The sequence below is a fragment of the Hippopotamus amphibius genome, chromosome 5 (assembly GCF_030028045.1).
Source record: "Hippopotamus amphibius kiboko isolate mHipAmp2 chromosome 5, mHipAmp2.hap2, whole genome shotgun sequence".
Classification (NCBI taxonomy): Eukaryota; Metazoa; Chordata; class Mammalia; order Artiodactyla; family Hippopotamidae; genus Hippopotamus; species Hippopotamus amphibius.
This window is the reverse complement of record NC_080190.1, coordinates 84787418-84802393: the sequence shown is the minus strand read 5'-3', so window position 1 is coordinate 84802393 and position 14976 is coordinate 84787418. Positions and strand designations below refer to the sequence as shown.

Genomic DNA, 14976 nt, shown 5'->3' with positions numbered 1-14976 from the left:
ATGGGCTGATCTATGTGGTCCTTCCATCACAAAACCAGAGTCCATCCTGTGTTTTCATGCCAACCACCAGCCATAGTACAGTTTTTCTTTTCTTTCTTTTTTCCTTTTTCTTTCTCACAGCAAATCGCAGCACAATGAGAGAGAAAACATTGAAAATATATTTTCTAATTTAAAGAGAATTAAATATTGGCACTTGTTTTTTATTAAAAAAAAAAAAGGAAAGAAAGTAAGGGGCATCATCTGGTCTAAATCTCCAACAATTATGTAGTTGCCACATTTTGGAATCTTTCAAATAAATACATGAGACAGTAGCCAGAGCGTGAGCCTGAGTCACGCTCATGGCAGTGAGATCAAAAGACTCTAAACCAACAACCTAAACAAATCAACCTAAACAAACTGTACCAGTGACTCCCGAAATGCATCACCAGCAATTACCCAAATGATTTATCCTCAGACTTATGTCTGAGTAATTTCAAAAGGTGGCTGTTTCTTTGTATATGAGAAGAGCCAACCACTGCCAGCTGCCCGGTTGAACCAAATGGTAAAGAGCACAGACATCCACGCCTCATCCTCCCTCATCCTCTGCTGGCTTCCAGCTAGGCCCACAGTGCTTTAGCTCCTCAAGACGGAGGAGGAGTGTCCTCGAAATGCAATCAAGGGACCAAGTCCTGCCCAGCTAAAGTCCTCCCCAACCTGGGGGGGCCATGTTACCACTGTGGACTCAAATGGGTCCAACTTGGTCTCCAAATGTGAGATGTTCACAGTCGTTCATTAGCATTTGAAAACAGCAACAAGCCTTAAAGAGAAGCTCACTGGTTATCCAACCACGGACCTGACATAAGCTCCTTATGAAACACAATCCAAATATAAGATAAAAATAGTTTTAAAATTAAGTTGTAGAAATGTAGTTTATTTGCACATTAGTCTATGTCAGTGGTAATTTAAATAACTGCAGTTTTATCATTCCAGCCCAATTTAATTTTATCCTTCTTAATAAAGGAGACTCACTAAATATTAATGGGAACAACTTTACCTAATGCAGCACAGAGTAAGACCACCTGCATTCAAATCCACACCCGCTGCTTGAGGGACATGTGGCCTCAAGAGTTACCAACCTCTTCATTCCTGTTTCCTCGCCTCTAAAATGGGGACAAGGAAAGTATCTGCCTAAAGAGGATTAAATAAAAAATCCATGTGAAGCACTTAGCACAGTGCTGGGCACACCAGAAATGTTTAATAATATCAGCGATCACTGCGTTAACAGGTATAAAAGAATTCCTCTGGAAGATGGCTCAGGAAATGTGGTCGCCCTGGTCCGGGCTGCGTGACAGTGCCTGGGAGCGTCACAAAGCACCAGGCCCCTCAGCAACCTTCCTGCAAATGTGAAGGCTGCACTAGATTAGTGGTGCTTCAACTGTGCTCTTTTGATGAGAACCAGGAGGGGGACGAGGCGTGGAAGGGGCCGCTCTTATTCGTATTCTACAGAGTTTCCAGGGAAGACATCACTTGCAAACAAGGCTTCTGTGGCTAAAACAAACTTGGAAACCACTGGACCACCTGGGCACTCAGATTCCCACCAGCTATTCTATCCCATTATTCAATGGCAATAATGAAACATGGAACAAGAGAGGATGTTAGGCTTCACTGATGGAGCAAAGCAGGAAAAACCACTTAGGTTAAGTTCATTATTATATTCACTGAATTCTGCATTTTCAACATTTATCTGTGAATATTTTCTGTCCTTGGGTAGGGTCAACTGGCCCATTCCAGATTAAACATTTCACTATCTGGAAATGGGTCATTTTAAAAAATTCTACATTCCTTACTATTCAGCCATAAAAAAGAATGAAATAATGCCATTCACAGCAACATGGATGGACCTAGAGATTATCATACTAAGTGAGGGAAGTCAAACAGAGAAAGACAAATATCACATATCACTTATATGTGGGATCTAAAATAGGACCCAAAGGAACGTATCTACGAAACAGAAACAGAATCATGAACATAGAGAACAGACTGGTGGCTGCCAAGGGGGAGGGAGCAGGGGAGAGATGGACGGGGAGGCTGGGGTTAGCAGATGTAAGCTTTTATACAGAGGATGGATGAACAACAGGGTCCTACCGTACAGCACAGGGAACTATATTCAATATCCTATATTCAATCATGGAAAAGAATATAAAAAAAGAATGTATATATACGTATCCCTGAATCACTTTGCTGTACAGCAGAAATTAACCCAACACTGTGAATCAACTATACTTCAATTTTAAAAAAGTGATAAAAAAAATTCTACATTCCTTGTAACTCCAGCATGGAATTGAGAAAGTACACATTCACGTTCATAGACGTTTGTAAATGGCTGAACTCTCTCTCTGGGTTGGTGTCAAGGTCCAGGTGTCCTGGCACCATCCCTGCTACTCGGGCCAGCACTGCCGCTGCTGGCTCGGGAAGGGGCCTCTGAAAGCACAGGACACACCCACCCGCGCTCCTTCCGGCAACACGGACACCCGCAGTGATTCCATCACAAGCCCTAGGATGTTCTTTCACATTTTTTTTAGTAGAATTGGGCAAAAATAAGTAGAAGATCTTGGGCGATACCTCTCAACGCTGCCTTTGTTTTCTCTCTACAGCAGATGTGAAGTCACGTGAGGTCCACACTTACCACCACCACGCTCTTGGACGCGTCCAGGACGTGGATCACAGGCGCGCTGTACCTTGGGGCTATTTTAACTGCCGTGTGGGTTCTGAAAAGAGGGGTCAGGGAGAAAAACACATCCGTCAGGGCTGACAGTTCCTACACAACTCTTGTTCAGAACCATTAAAAGTAATACACTTCTGCAGTGCTTTCCAGAGAAAGATTTCAAGGTACTTAAATTTCCCTTGGAAAACGAGAATGACTTTCTACCCCCCGAGATGGGGAAGCCAAGGGGAAAGACATGGATCTTTGGCCCAGGATGCAAAGAAGCCTAGGATAAAATGAGGATGGTGTCCTCAGATCTCTGCCAGGAGGGTGGCCTGGCACTCATTAGCGGCCTGTCTGAACGAAGGAAGCCGACCAGCCTGGGCGACTGCATAGATGTCATAAAAAGGTCAAGTGGAGTTTCTTCCTGCAGAGGAGCTGGGCCACCAGCCAGGACCCCTGGGAAACCAGACACTGGCAGGGCACATGGGACACCACTCCCCAGCTGCTGCTCCCTGCCCCCAGGAGACACCAACACTGCTGCATCCCAAACTCACCTTGTACTTGTAGGAAGGAACCTTGGACCCTAAGTAAATTCAACACAAAGTAACGCAGACAGGCCAAACCAACAATCTTATCCTGATGCTGGCTCAGCCCCAAAGCCCCTTTGCCAAACTTGAAAATGTCAGCTCTGAGGACGAAACACCCTTTAATCCTTAAAATTACCTGATTTTACCAAAAAATTGCCCTCTGATTGCTAAGTGTTTATAGCAATAGCATAGGCTACATATCTGCTATTTCATTATAGAACATAACATATTAAAGTGAGAACTGAAAATGTATACACGCTCTCCTACTGTAGTTAAACCAGGGACTTTGCCACAATTTCATGTAAAAGGTGACAGCAGTAGTTCCCACAAGACGGGCAGTGTTTCTAGTCTTTTCTCCTCCTTCCTTCCCCCTTAAAGTAGCGGCAGCTTTCCCCAAGTCAGATGGCTTCAGATTCTTTCCCCTCGACTAAAATGTATTTTCATTTGGAGAGATGTCCAGAATATGCTACTTTATGAGGAAAAACCAAAATAGCAGAACAGTGTGTTTAATACAATCTTATTTAACAAACAAACAAAACAAAACACCACCACTCTCAACCTGCCCCAACCAACCAATCTTGTATCTAAGCGTCTGTATATTTAGAAAACACAGAGAGACGGACGTCAAAGTATCAGCACTGGTTATATGGAGGTTAGAACTGGGACTGAAGGAGGGAGGGAGAGGCTAAGCTTCACTTTCCATTCCTCTGCATTGTCTGACATGTTCTAATAAGTGTGGATTACTGACGTAATTTCTAAAACCACGAGAATATTAAAGGTGCCTTATTTGTGTGTGTGTGTTTAACAGGCTTCTAAGGGAAGGCTCTAAAAATTCATTCATAATGAGACAGACAAGACCGCCAACATTTCATCTGTCCCCTTTCTAGCGTATTTCTGCTCATAAACAGGAAGCAAAGCACTAAAGCCATGAGCCCAGCACTGGGCTGTGGGATGCACGCTGAGCCTAGGCCAGTTAGTACAGGAGGCGCCCTGCGGACTGGGAGGCTGGGGTGCCCACCCGCAGGGGCAGCTGCACCATGGCCCTGGGGCAGCTTTACAAACGCCACTGCCTCTTCAGGACCCATTCTGTGCCTACTGTGTGCTTGGGGACCAAAGACTGTGGAGATATCTTGGGTATCCTGTCGGGGGAAGGGGGAGATTTTCAAACAGTAGGAAAAGTTATAAAGAAGTTGCTTCCAGTTTCAAAACAGAACACAAGTCAGTCTCTGTATGCTTCCTCTTCCTCCGATGCTTCCTCAGCAACTGGAGACACACAAATATACCCCAGTCTTTCTTCTGCAGGAAGTTTCCCCAGGAAACAATATTTTAAGCCTGACGTGACTTCAGTGACATTTCTTTTAAAGAGAGCCAGTAAAATTTAAAATGTTTAAATCAACATAATTGATATTTAGTAAGTATCCAAGGGTTAGGTTCTCAGTGTAATTCTGGCCATTCTCTCTTTTCTGAAAAAGGACACTGAGAGGAAATGGATGGATTTCACGATTTAAAAAAACAAAGCAAAACAAATCACAGTGCTGCTTTCCAACATAAAAACTGCCCAAGCTGGATATGCACAGGCATGAAATTTGAGCTTGCCCACCTATCAAGAGTGCTTCCAGAGACTTCCCTGGCAGTCTACTGGTGAAGACTCTGCGCTTCTACTGCAGGGGGTGCGGGTTCAATCCCTGGATGGGGAACTAAGTTCCCCCACGATGCGAGGTGTGATCAAAAAACAAAACAAAACAAAACATCACATTATTATTTAAAAAAAAAGAAAAGTGCTTCTGGTTTGACACTGATTCCACTTTTTTTCTAAGCTTTCATTTATGCAAACTTCTCCAGCTGGAAGAAGACTTCTTTCTGAAATCTGAAAGATGCAAAGCATTGAAATCTCTCATCCCCTTCCTACATACCCAGGGCAGGACAAAGGGCTAGACACTGGGGCTGAATCCCAAGTCCATCTCTGCACAGTCAATATTTAGGATTTAACTGGTCACCTCCCACACTTGCCGAATGGGCATGATAGTATCAGTCCTAGAAGATCTTTTTAACACTCTTAAAAAGAACAAGTACTCCAGGCACTTATTTCATGTCATACCCTATCCCAGAACTAGTGTTTTACAAAAATGCAGCATGACCAAAACTTAAAATTCGGTGAGAAAAATGAGAGAAAACAGAAAATAAAGATGGGAAAATTAAGAAGGACTCAAGAGTGAGATTAACATGTAAAATTCATCCCTTGAAATCCTATACAGAGGAAAATATCAGTTATATAATTCAGACCTTACTTCGTAGCAATTAAAAAAAAAAAAAACTCCGAAAATTAGCTCCAGCTTTGAGCCATGTGACTTCCTATTGAATTCTCCAAGTTAAATTACACAAAAGATAAGTGAAAAAGACATCTTGCAGTTATTGGCTTTGAACCAGTTAAAAAATTGAGAGCTAACTGCCAGACTTGTGCCCTTGAGAAGTTCTGTAGCTAAAAGGGCCAGATTTCATTAAAGTCATTTCTAGTTTGTGATACAAAACCATCTGTATTAAAGACAAGAGAATATTCAGTTTTCTGTTCTCTTATAGCTACAAGTAAAAAAGGGCCACTCCAAGCACATTTCTACCCATATATGACCCCAAAATCTGACAACCCTTCCAGCCTCTCCAAGGATCCATCCGCAAGCCTCATCTCCAGTGTCTTGGGGGTATAGTTCTAACTACCCCCTGCTACCTACTGCGGGCCCCTGAGGTCTGGAAAAGCCATGCTGCTACTCCCCTCACAGATCTGCTTTCATGGGAACCTGGAAGTCCTGAGCCTCCATCTACTCAACAACAATTAGCAAAGGAAAGAACTGGGCCACCGCAGAGCCCCTGACAGGTCTGGGGGAGGTGACAGTAAGGGTACTCAGACAACTTCTGAGACATTCAAACTCCTGAACGCTTTCTAGCAAAGCTGACTCTCCTAGGGTAGAGGGCTCCTTATACAGATGCGAAAGGCACTAACCATAAAGGAAGAGATTGATGAATCAGACTTCATGAACCTGAAGAACTTTTGTTATACAAAATACCACTAAGACAGCAAAAGGGGAGCCATACTGGAAGAATCCATCTGCAATACATATTTCTGATAAAGAGCTAGCATCCAATATAAATAAAAAACTCATACTGATCAGCAAGAAAAAGAGGCAGAATACCTAGTTTAAAAAAAAGATCTGAAAAGCATATCCAAAAGGTCAATATACATGTGAAAAAGTACTCAGCACCATTAGGCAGCAGACAAGTACAAATGAAGACCTTATCAAGATATTATTACACACATCCTAAAATGGCTAAAACTGGAAAGGGTGTGAATAACTGGAAATCTCATAATTGCTGGTGGGAGACAATCACTTTGGAAAAAGACCCTGCAAAAAATATCTAATGCAGATGACCATATGCATATTCTGTGACCCAGCAAGTCCGCTTCAGGGCAGAAATATATACATAGCAGCATTCTGTGTAATAGCCCCAAGCTGGAAAAACCCAAATGTCCACCAACAATAGCATGGGTAAATAAGCCAGAGGGCATTATACAATGCAATATTATACCACAATGGGAACAAAACAAAACAACTACTCTAACAATGAGTTTGGGCCTTAAAAGTCATAATGTTGAGCGGGACACAGAAGAATGAATACATATAGTAGGATTCCACTTATACAAAGCAGAAATGCAGACAAAATCAAACTATGGTGATAGAAGACAGAATAGTTGTAACATTTGTTGGAAAGGATGACTAAGTGCAGGAATCCAGTGAGGTTCCTAGAGTGTCACTAATGTTCTATTTCTTGATCTGGGGTTTATTACATGGGTGGTTTCATTTCTGTAAAAATTCACCAAGTTGTAAACCTGTGATTTGTGTACTTCCCTGTGTGACTGCTATACTTCAGCAAAAGCGCTTACTTAAATAAGAGGGCTTGATGAAGCAAGACTCCAGGCCTGAGACCTCATCCTCTGTCACCGCTTTAGAATGACGGCAGAAGGGGAATTTTACACTGCTGTTCCTGGAGGCTGCACGAGAATCTGTTTTGCAAAGGCTGATCTAGCACCACAATGGAGAAGGGAATGGTTACCTGGAAGCACCCCTACTGGCTTTTATTTTCTAAATAATTTTTCAGAAACTGCAACACGCATGGAAGAGAATAGAACCAGAAAAGCTCACCAAGAAACAAAACATCAGAGTTAAAGAGACCTTGGGGGGTCAGGGGAACCAGATTTCTGTCTTCTGGGAGGAACACATTCAGTTTCCCAGATGATGAGAATATTCTACAATAGCATGAAGACTGTGGGTGATTCCTGATCTGATTAATTTTAACTTGATATACCAGATTATAACGGTTAAGAGTCCTTTATGGCTAATTTTGCCAATGATGTGTCTGGAGAGGCTAGTCATGTTACTTCTGATTATTTCTTAAGAAACCTCTTTAATCCAGTGGCTCTTGCCTGGTAAGAGATATAACAGAATTAACTACTGGTAATGTTCCAAGTTGCACAAGGAGCAATATGTGGTTTCCTAATTTTGAACTTCTGAGTGTAGTGTCCACATAAAATGGTTCATATTTGGAAACCAGCATCACATTTACATAACTCATAATGCATTTCATTACATCTGCTGACTTAAATATTTATTTATTGCTATTTTACCACTATGATTTTAAAAGGTCTTTCATTTTGACAATAATCTGTAGATTCTCTTACCATTCTCTGTACTAAGCTAATGCATATTCACACTATAATCATCAATTACCCAAGACCATGACCGCTGAAGCCCCAGTGACTGATGGTTGGTCACATCCCTGCAGGACAACTTGCCACATATCCTAGCAGGTACATCCTTCGCAGGAAAACAAACCCAGTTTTCGAATGTGAGCAACAATAGCCACACGACTGAGTCCTTCAAGTATGAAAAATAATTAGTGGATACGTGACATAGAATACTGACTACTCGTGAAAAAGGTCCATTTGGGTTATAAATGGAAGGATGGTCAATTTTATGTGTCAATTTGGCTAGGCCATGGTACCCCATTTTTGGTCAAACAATAATCTAGATGTTTCTGTGAAGGTATTTTTTAGATGTGATTAAGATTTAAGTCAGTAGGCTCTGAGTAAAGCAGACTGCCCTCCATAATGTGGGTGGGTCTCATCCAATCAAAGACCTTAAGAGAAAAGACGACAGTCCCCAGAAGAAGGCCTTCTGCCTCCAGACTACCTTTGGACTCAAGATGCAACAGCATCTTGCCTGGCCTCCAGTCTGCCCACCTTCCCTGCAGATTTCAGACTTACCTGCCCCCATTTCATATGAGCCACTTCCTTAAAATCAATCACTTTCCCTCCCTCCCCCCACACCCCCATATAGAAACACCCATACACACATGCGCACGCACACGCACGCACGCACGCACGCGCGCCCTACTGATCCTGTGTCTTCGGAGATCCCTGACTAATACAAATGGCTTAACATATAGTTGTTTCTAACGTGAAAGGAACTCTGGAATAGCTGTGACCCAACATCTACTGTATTTTCTCTCAGAAAAGTAAAACTGCATCCTTGTTTGACCACCAAGGTCAATGCTCCACCTGGGCACTGCTCCCTGTCAAAGTGAACTACGTGGGGAATAAGCAATGCGTCATAAAGAGTCTATATCCATGGAACTCTGCTCAATATTACGTAACAAACTAAATGGGAAAAGAATTTGAAAGAGAATGGATACATGTGTATATATAACTGAATCCCACCTGAAACTAACACAACATTGTTAATCAACTCTACTCCAATATAAAATAAAAATTAAAAAAAAAAACTAATACCCATAATTAATATACCTCTCACCAAATATTATGATCATGACTCCAGGAGAAATCCGACAAACAATAATAATCATGTGACCAAATCCGAACTTCCTCTTCTTTAAATTATTTGACCCAAAGGTTCCCCAAAGGTCTCCCTTTCAGAAACAACTTGCCAACGCGACCCTCTGACTCATTCTCTCCAGGTCAGCTTTCTATCTCAACTATTACAAGGTTGGAGTTTCTTCAAGAGAACCTTTAATTATTCAGTCAGACACCTGCTTCAAGACAGAGAGTGGGCTAAAGTTCAAGCACTGTTTCTGTGCCAAAAAAGCAGCTTCTCCACTCAGTTTGATTTCAGAACGAGTACGTATTCATTAGAAGTCGCAGGAACTAAATGGGAGGTGAGAAGATTAAGGAAAAGAGGACTGCAGGCCAAAGGAATCCAAAAACAGGCATGGGGGGAGACAACAGATAAGTTTCCTGCAACAGGCCCCCAAATGATTCTGGCTCTCGTGGTGTGAAGACTGGAAAGTTTGTGTATCTATATAATAAGCAGCCAATGCACTACTGGTAAGAAAAGACTCAGGTTTTATCACTGTTTTTTAAACACTGGCATTTAAGAGAATTTAAGTGAAGCATAAAGCTCATTAGCATGACTTACCTCGAAGTGGTAGCTCCTCCAATCAAAAGTGGGATCTTTATAGCTAATCTCTCCATTTCCTTAGCAACGAAAATCATTTCATCCAGGGAAGGAGTGATGAGTCCTGACAGGCCAATTATATCTATTATATAAAAAAAGAAAAAAAGGACAGTGAGGAGGATGAGAGAAAAAGCAGAAAAGTATGAAGAGTCATTTTCAAGACTTTGTAATAAAGACCACAAGATGGAAGATAAGTTCCCAATTTCTAATTCTGAGACTTCTCTTCTGACTGGGGGTTTTCAATTTATTGTTTGCTTTCGGGAGTAAATATGATTTGCAAATTCAAGTTGCAATAATATGCTTGCCACAGTTTCGGGGAAGCCACGCCATTGTTAGTTCATGATTTCCCAGACTCAACGTGTCAGTGTCAGAAGGAACATAAAAGCAGCTACACACAGAGGAAAAAAATCTAATAAAACTGTTCTCCTTCAAGAAGGCTGTCCCATGGCCCTTCCTCAGAGCTAGAGAGGAGTCTCACAATTACCTAGCCACCCCCTCAACCCCCATTATAAACGGCAATGACAGCACCCCCCAGGCAGGAGCTGGCGCCTGACTGTCTGAACGTCCCCCCCCCCCAGTGGGCTGCGGCATCACTATTCCCTGACGGACACTGGGGGGAGCGGCATTTCTGAGACGCCCAGGAGCACGGCTGCACGGTACCTGCTTTGTGGTCGAGAGCGGCTTTCAATATCTTGTCACATGGAGTCATGACTCCTAAGTCAATAACCCTGGGGCCCAGAAATGCAATGTGAGAAAATTAATGAGAACCCATTAGCAACAAAGCTACACGGACATTTTTATTTAGCCGTTAAATACTGCTCTAATGTAACCTGGAATCACACTGAAAAGCTCGCCAAATACCAACAACTAACTCAACGATGACTGCCATTTATTAGGAACTGACCGTGGGTCAGGGACTGTGCTGAGCTCTTTTAAACACCGTCGCTGCCTTCACAGAGCATCGAATTCACCTATTTAAAGTAGACCATTCAATAATTTTTGATAGAGGACAAAATTATTTCCTAAGCTCTGGTAAAAAAACATATAATACATAATTTGCCATTTTAACCAACTTTAAGAGTACAATTCAGCATCACTAATCAGGCGGCCGCAATGTTGTGCAACAACCACCGCTACTTATTTCCGACACCCTTTCATCACCCAAAGTGAAACTCTGTAATCCCTCAGCAGCAACCCCCCATCTCCCTTCCCCAGCCCCTGGGAACCTCTACTCTACTTTCCGTCTCTATGAATTTGTCTCGTCTGGATATTTACACAGGTGCAATCACACATTATTTGTCCTTTTGCATCCGGTTTATTTCACTTAGTGTGATGTCTTCAGGGTTCCTCCATGGTGTAGCCTGTGTCAGGACTTCACTCCTTTTCAAGGTCGAATAATATTCCATTGCATGACTGTGCCACATGGTGTTTATTCATTTATCTGTCAGTGGACACCTGGGTTGTTCCCACTATGCTAGGCTTTCTGTATAAATAATCTTGTTTACCCCTCACAGGAACCCTACGTGGAAGCACTACCTGGGGGCCCATTTTTGGGAGCTTGTTTTCATGTATTTACTTTATGCATTTATCCAAATATATACATTGGACGGATTATTACAAATGGGATTAGTGTATTAAAGACTACAAATATTTTAATGATGTTTGAGTCTTACTTTTAAAGTTGATTTTGAGGTAGGTTTTACCAATTAATACTCTTTTTTTTATTCTTGAAAACATAATTTTTACTCTTTTTTTTTTTTTTTGGCTGCGTTGGGTGTTCATTGTTGCGCACAGGCTTTCTCTCGTTGCGGTGAGCAGGGGCTATCCTTCATTGCAGTGTGCAGGCTTCTCAGTGCGGTGGCTTCTCTTGCTGCAGAGCACAGGCTCTAGGTGCACACGCTTCAGTAGTTGCAGCACATGGGCTCAGTAGTTGTGGCACATGGGCCCTAGAGTGCACAGGCTTCAGTAGTTGTGGCTCGCAGTCCCTAGAGCGCAGGCTCAGTAGTTGTGGCGCACAGGCTTAGTTGCTCCTCGGCATGCGGGATCTTCCCGGACCAGGGATCAAACCCGTGCCCCCTGCATTGGCAGGCGGATTCTCAACCACTGTGCTACCAGGGAAGTCCCAGTTTTTACATTTTTAATAAGGAAGGGCTCAGAGAAGCATAGGCCCAGAAGTTAAGCATCTTGTCTAGTCAGACAGCTGGGATTTGAACCAAGATGGGACGCCAAAACCCATCTTCTTTAGCCATGAAGGCCAATAAAAACACTGGGGAAGCTCACTCACTAAATACCTACTGAACAGTACACCCTACATGGAAGGCAACAGGAAGGATAAGCAAGAGGAGGTCAGTTTCTGCACATGAAAGCGGACAAGAAGGAATCCGGTCACTTAAGTCAAGGGAGAGGGAACCTGAATCAGAGAGCAGTTCACCATGAGAGATGGAGTGAGACTTAAAGGAAGAGCACACGAGAAGGAGGATGCAATTGGGCAGAGGAAGCCTGCAGCCTGTTACCCTCAGAGAACACGGGAACACCAAGGAATGGTAATTCAGAGAGGAGACAGCTTTCTGGAACTCAGAGAAAATGGGATTTCTGCCCTGGAAAATGTTCTATAAACTACTCCTCTACTCTAGATTTAGAGAGTACAGAGAATGTCAGTCATTTTGACAATTTAATTTGATCATGAGTATTTGTTATAAAGATGTTAAAAAAATTACAGTATGCGTTTTTACTTGTTTCCTAATGTCAACAATTCTTAAAACTAAATAGGCAAATAATTTTAAATTTAAAAAAAAAAAATAGTGCTTAAGAACTACTACCTGACATCCTATCAGCTGCTAACAGTGGGTGTTGCTGGACACCAGGGGCAGGAAGGAGCCTTGCTTCTCACTATATATCTTTTCATACTGTTGGATTTTTTAGCTTGTTGCCATATTACTTAAATTAAAAAGAAAAAATGAACTAGCACATATGGAATCCTCAGGAAGCAGACAATTTCAAATGAATGATAACTCTATTCAGGTCTGTTAGCACTAACTCAGTAAAAGAACAAATGCTGCAGGTGTTGGTGATGGGGCACTGCAGGTTATAACAGGGATGAGGTGGTACCCCCCCTTCATTTTTTTTTTAAGCACATTGCACCCAGTCTGGCAACGGGATCTGTTAAACTATGACTAAATGCAGCCTATAAAACTAAGCAAAACAGTATAATTTGACAGAGGCATGTATTCCAAAGCTGACTGTTTTCAACATTGCATATATTTTAAAAATTCCATTAAAAATCATCAGGACGATGGCAAGAATCATCTTGCTCTCAATCCTTTTTCTTGTCTCAGGCACTGTATCTTTCAGCAATGTCATGTGCGCAGGAGAAAGCTGCAGGGAGTGAGGTCACAGGGGGAAGAGAGGGCACCTTAATGGTGGCGATTAGTTCAATTTTCAAAATATTAAGTTTGAGGTTTCTTTAGCTATCCAAGTGGTGCCCCCAGGTAGTCGTCTGGACAGGTTCCCTGGAGTCCAGGTGACAGATCCGTGCTGGGGATAAAACTCAGGGCTTGTTGGCAATATTAGACAGCATAAAAAAGTCCTGAGACCATGTGTAAAAGATTCAGAAAAATAAATTACCCACAGCGGGTGGAGGGTGGGGAGAGAGGGGGAGGGAAGGCGAGGAGAGAGGAGGGGAAGGGAAGGGGAGATGAAAGGGGAGAGGAGCAAAAAAAAAGTCGTGAGGCAGAATGAGATGATCCAGGCCTCCATGTCCAGACCGACTTTAATCAGATCTGACTTTTATCAAGATCCCAGGCGGTCAGAAGGCACATGACAGTCGGAGAGGCGCTAACCTAGGTAGTGAGGACAGAGAAGAGGCCCGAGGGCTGAGCCATGGAGCACTCCCCTGTTCAGGGGTTGCACAGAGGAGAAATCAGCAACAGAGAGACAGCCAGCCACTGGGGAGGTAAGAGGAAGTCTGGAAATAGTGAGCTAGGGGACTGGAATACAAGTTCAACTCCCAACATATTAGGCTGTAAGAAGCCTTGCTGGGAAGCAGTCAAATATATCACTGTTTAGAGGAGCACTTCCCAACGCTTTCCATGCACAGAAAATAGTATTTATGGCGCTGGGGTACAGGAGGGAGGCTGCTCCCCACGAGGGATGACCAACCTAGGACCGGGGCTGCCTCCGGTCCCACCCTGGAGGAGGAAGGGGACCAGTTTCTGAGCTCATATGAGTTAAGAAACCACTGGCAAGTTCTGAATTAGAACATGGTGTGACAAGTGCCATGAAAGAACATTTACAGTCTGCTGTGGGAGGCCATCTAACCTGGGTAACAAGTAGAAGCATCCCAGGAGGGTGATACCAGCTGAATCTTGAAAAAATACACAGGTATCCACCAGATGAAGGAAAACAGAGGGCCACCCTGCAGAGACTAGTACCACAAAGGTCCAGAATCATGAACAATGGGCCCTGGCGAACTCCGGCTGAAGGAAGGGATCTGAAGCCTGGTCAGTCCCACCCCTGCCTCTGTGGCAGCTGCCATCCTTCCCACCACCCAGTCCCATTTTCTCTCCCCTTTGCTACAACTCCTTGCTTCCCCCACATACCTCTCCACCTCCCTTGGCTTTCTCTTGGTTTCCCTTCTGCACTCTGAGCTATACCCCATGTCTGTAAGCCTCTTACACACATTCTTATATTTTGCCACATGAGCGATTAAAGAAAATAAAAATGATGTTATAGAAAATTTTGTATTTTATAATCACCTTCCTAAAATGCTTACAAGAGAGCTGTAAACACAAGCATTTAATCTGGGTTTCTAATTCAGAAAAAAATGTAAGCTGCACTAAACGGCTTAGCAATAAATTTTGTAATAGATAAAGCCCCTTTTACTCTCCAGAAGGAATTAAAATGGAAAATAAAGCTAGCTTTACATCTGCATCCACTTAGGGTGCCTCATATTTGCTGTCATTTGAAATGAAGTTAAAGGTGGCAGTTTCAAAATAAAACAAAACAAACAAACAAAACAAAGGAAAAACAAACACCTCCCTCCCAAAAAGGGTGGTGGCGTCTTCTGACCCTGCAATTCACATGTACCACCACCAGATGGGGGTACCATACCAGTCTACAGCCCCAACTACGGTTTCCAATCTGTGGTTAAGAACAGATAAATGGATAAAGAGGTGATAAATGC

The 14976-nt window shown here is 42.9% G+C and overlaps 1 protein-coding gene across 7 annotated transcripts in view; it reads right to left on the bottom strand.

The window, feature by feature from the left end:
• The window catches only part of MTR (5-methyltetrahydrofolate-homocysteine methyltransferase), a 108964-nt gene that overhangs the window by 19129 nt on the left and 74859 nt on the right, over window positions 1-14976 (bottom strand). For all 7 annotated transcript variants that reach the window (XM_057736227.1, XM_057736228.1, XM_057736231.1 and 4 more), the window contains 3 exons: window positions 10455-10522; window positions 9756-9876; window positions 2666-2747 (listed from right to left, as the gene is read on the bottom strand). In XM_057736227.1, the coding sequence (XP_057592210.1) occupies window positions 2666-2747; window positions 9756-9876; window positions 10455-10522 (271 nt within the window). The remainder of the gene's footprint in view (window positions 1-2665; window positions 2748-9755; window positions 9877-10454; window positions 10523-14976) is intronic.